General features: G+C 53.4%; 1 protein-coding gene across 1 annotated transcript; it reads right to left on the bottom strand.

Moving 5' to 3' along the window:
• Positions 1-986: 986 nt before the first annotated feature.
• Positions 987-3,512, bottom strand: LOC144129689 (uncharacterized). The gene is made up of 2 exons (XM_077663789.1): positions 3,488-3,512; positions 987-2,955 (listed from the first exon to the last, which is right to left on the bottom strand). The coding sequence occupies exons 1-2, from the start codon at positions 3,510-3,512 to the stop codon at positions 1,643-1,645; spliced, it is 1,338 nt and encodes a 445-aa protein (XP_077519915.1). The 3' UTR covers positions 987-1,642.
• Between the last annotated feature and the right edge of the window lie 253 nt (positions 3,513-3,765).

Below are 3,765 nucleotides of genomic sequence, written 5' to 3'. Positions count from 1 at the left end.
TATGCGGTAACAGATTTTAATTTCTCTATATCATCAGTTTTCGGTATGAGTACCGTATGGGAGGTCCCAAAAGACGGAGGCTAAAACTTTATTCCATAGGCTTCGTTAAACATTGTACATAGCACCGGGGCAATTTCATGCTTAAATTCTTTATAAAATGCCGCACTGAATCCATCTGGTCCTGGTGATTTTCCGAGGTTTAATTCATCTATCGCATGCCCTACTTCGTTTTCAGTTATTTCTAGTTCCATTTTCTTTTTCCTTTCTTCGTCCAGCCGTGGCATTGCACCAAGAAACTGATGCTTAAATGCAACTGCGTCTGCCGGATGCCACGAAAAAAGCCTCTGGTAGAATTGTGTAAAGGCTGCTTCGATGTGGTCATTGTCTGCCGATAAGATACCCCCCCATTCTATTTTATCGATGTGATTACTTTCAGCGTGGGCTTTTTCTAAACCGAGAGCACGTTTTGATGGCGCTTCGCCAGCAGCTGTGTCTTCCGCCCTCGCCCTCACCAGTGCTCCGCGATAACGCCGTTCTTCCATGAGTTCTATCTTTTGCTTGGTTTTCCTGACATCTTCAATCCATTTCCCAGGCGCTTTGCATTCCTGCTTCAGCAACGTTTGCAGTAGTGCCCTTAACTCAGCTTCGTCTTGTTTTTCCTTATACCGGATACAAGTGGCCCTTTCTATTGCTTTGATCTTTAAAGATTCTTTGCTTAGCTCCCACTGTTGCCAATCTTCAGGTTCTTGCACGAGTTTATTTTTCCTATTTCATCCTTTACTGCTCGGTATTACATATCGTCGCGAAGAAGCGTGTTGTTTAGCTTCCACATTTCCCATGAAAATGCCTTGCTTCGCTTGACACTTCCGAGGCAGCACTCAACTAAACAGTGGTCTGAGGAGGACATTCCCACAACTTCGTACTGGCTGCATTCAGGGGCAAGGTCCACTGATGTATAAATGCGGTCCAGCCGTGCATGGCTTGACCCCCGAAAATGGGTGAACTTCACTGCCCGCGCACCCTCAAGACATTCAGCCACATCTTCAAGGTTTCCGTTATCAATAATTCTGATCAATACTTCAGTGCTCCTGTCTCGAAACCCCCGGATGCTTGACTTATCGCGAGCATTTAGGACACAATTGAAGTCCCCTAAGACGATGAGCTGCCTTTCCGTGCAAACGCGTTCTAGGAGGCTTTGGAAAAAAGCAACTCTTTCCTCTACCCCATTCGGTGCATACACGACAACAATGCGCCACTCAATGCTATTCAGGGAAAAGTCAAGGACAATACACCGGCCAGACACACACGAAAAATATGCTTGCACCTCTAGTCCCGGGATCTTCTTTACAAAGAGCACGCAACCAGCAGATGTCCCCACTGCATGACTGACGACAGCAAAAAATCTAGTCGTGAAACGCAGCACCATGCTGTCGGTTCCTTTGTTGCCGTCCACTTTCGTCTCTTGCACGGCCAATACATCTATCTCGCGCTCCGTAATAAGCCGATACACCTGACGTTTTTTTCTTGGTCGCCAGGCCCCTGACATTTAGCGTAGCGACTTTAAAGGCGGGCGCGGGAGCCATTTTAACTCAAGAGGAAGCACCCAACAGCATGGCGCTTACCTCCCACGTCTAGCGCGCGGCTAGACGCCACTGTTGCCGCCGGTATCATCCGGCGGAAGAACATCGGCCTGATCGAGGAGTACCTTGTCGCCGGCCCGCTTGTCATCCGAGAGGTTCGGGCGCGGCCGTAACTTCGGACGCCGGGATTGAGCCGTCTTTGCAGGGGGTTCCTCGACGCCGGGCGCTACCACCTTGTCCCCTTCGGGGCTGGTCTGGTCGTGGGGACGCTTCGCCGGTGTGGTGACGGGGGACGTGACGCTAGTTGCACGGGCGCCGCTCTTCTCGTGGATGTCCTCGCTCGGCTCTTTTGCCTCGACGTCCTCAGGCTCTGTTGGGCTGGCCCCGTTCCCTGACGTCTCGTTAGCAAAGCGGGGGCAGTCTACCGTCGGCGGTTGGCTCGCTGGTTCGTCGGCCGCCTTGGTGCTATCCTCGGAGCTCACACACGTGGCAAGCGTCGAAGGCGGCTTGCCCGCCTCGTCCGTGCCAGTCGCTGCTTCCTCCGCCTCGGCGACGTCCATGAGTTCCACGGTGTCGTTCGCCTTTCCGAGACCGGTAGCCGACGCGTAGGTACGGGCGCAGTCCGCGTCCGTGTGTCCATAGCGCCTGCACTGGGAACACCTGGGAACCTTGCAATCTCGGCGAACGTGGCCCGTGCCGTGACAACGCAAGCACTGCATCGGTCGCCCGGGCACAACCACGAGGGCCAGCTCACCGGCTACTCGCAACTGGTGTGGCAAATCATCCACCTTCATTCCAGGCTTCAACTTGAGTAGCACGGTCCTGGTGGTTGAGCCTTTCTCCTTCATCCCTTGGACGCGCCAACGCTCCCGCGTCACCTCCGTCACGTTTCCGAACGCCGCGAAAGCAGTCCTGATGTCTTCGTCAGCCACACCGTGCAGCATCCAATGCAGGCGCAGCTTAACCTGCTGATCCTCCGGGTCGAAAATGATGCACCGGCGTCCTTTCACTTGTAGCTCCTTCAATGCAGCAAGCTTTTTCGTGGCTTCAGCACTGCTGAGCGTCACCGCCCACACATGATTTATCTGATACGCCCCCAACGCCACGACGTCGGGGAGCGCACCAGCGTTGGCGAGGGCGTCCCGAAAATCTTCCACCCGGTAGGGCCTCGCTCGCACGTCACCGTGCAGAAACACCGTGTTAAACACAACACGTCCTGTTGGCAGAGTAGGCAGAACAATCTCGTAGTCCTTATCTGCGTCCGCAGCAAACCTGTTTCCGCGGCCAGCAAGTTCCGCTATCGCCGCTCCGCCGAAGCTCATGATTCTGCGTCGGCACCGAACGGTTGCCGGAAGTAGAAGGACTACGGTACTTCCTGCCAACGCATGTGACGTTGTTGTCTAGGATGCTGGAGAGTTTTTGCGGAAAGGCGTCGAATCAGACGCATGCCTCCCAAACGCCCCCCAGTGTCTCCAGCATTTAAGATTCACAAACAATTGTGTAGGTAATCAACATCTTAACGACACATCAGTGACACAAGCAGCAATTAACACCGCGCTTAAGTTTTTCGCCTCACCGCACTTAGGTCAACAAAGTTTCCCACTGAATTTGTTATGAGGAAGTACAGCGGCGCGTTTATCGTCGGTGGCGTGCATTTGGCTGTCATTTCAGAGGCGCCTGACAATTCAGCTCCTTCACATGACGTACGTGTCCCTAATCAAGAAAGCGGGGATATATTCAATTTCTCCCGCAAAAAAGCTCCGAATTTAATCCTGTAGGACATGCAGTGCTGTCGAAACAATTGTCCGCACGCTTTCTCTTGCGGGGCCTTCCGGTTAGCGCTATGCTACTCAGTCTGCCGAGCTGGCTGCGCCGGAGCACCGTACGGAGGAGCGATCCTGCAGTACCTCCGTTCGCTGGGTGGCGCTGCATGCTAAGCGATCGGGGCGGCTCCTAGCGAATGCCCGTTGCCTATACACAGCATCGTGTGCAGCTCCGATGAACGAATTCATAGAAAACACAGCCAAGCAAAGGGAGGTTGGCCACACAACACCGTCAGAAGTGAAAAAAAAGGGAAGAGTAACAAGCCAGCTGTTGGCGTCTTATACAGGATTCATGACAGTGCTTCGGAAGTGTGTACAGCTCTGAGCGAACGGGCTCACTGTATGCAGCTCGACGGTCAACG

This window comes from Amblyomma americanum, chromosome 4 (assembly GCF_052857255.1).
Source record: "Amblyomma americanum isolate KBUSLIRL-KWMA chromosome 4, ASM5285725v1, whole genome shotgun sequence".
In the NCBI taxonomy this organism is placed as follows: Eukaryota; Metazoa; Arthropoda; class Arachnida; order Ixodida; family Ixodidae; genus Amblyomma; species Amblyomma americanum.
Note: the sequence above shows the minus strand (reverse complement) of the source record. Positions and strands in the feature narration are given on the sequence as shown.

Excerpts from the sequence above, each read along its gene's own strand:
- LOC144129689 (XM_077663789.1), bottom strand. The coding sequence starts at position 3,512 with ATGCAGCGCCACCCAGCGAACGGAG. Across the intron at positions 2,956-3,487 it reads GCGCCACCCAGCGAACGGAG|GAAGTACCGTAGTCCTTCTA; the intron begins GTACTGCAGGAT and ends ATGCGTTGGCAG.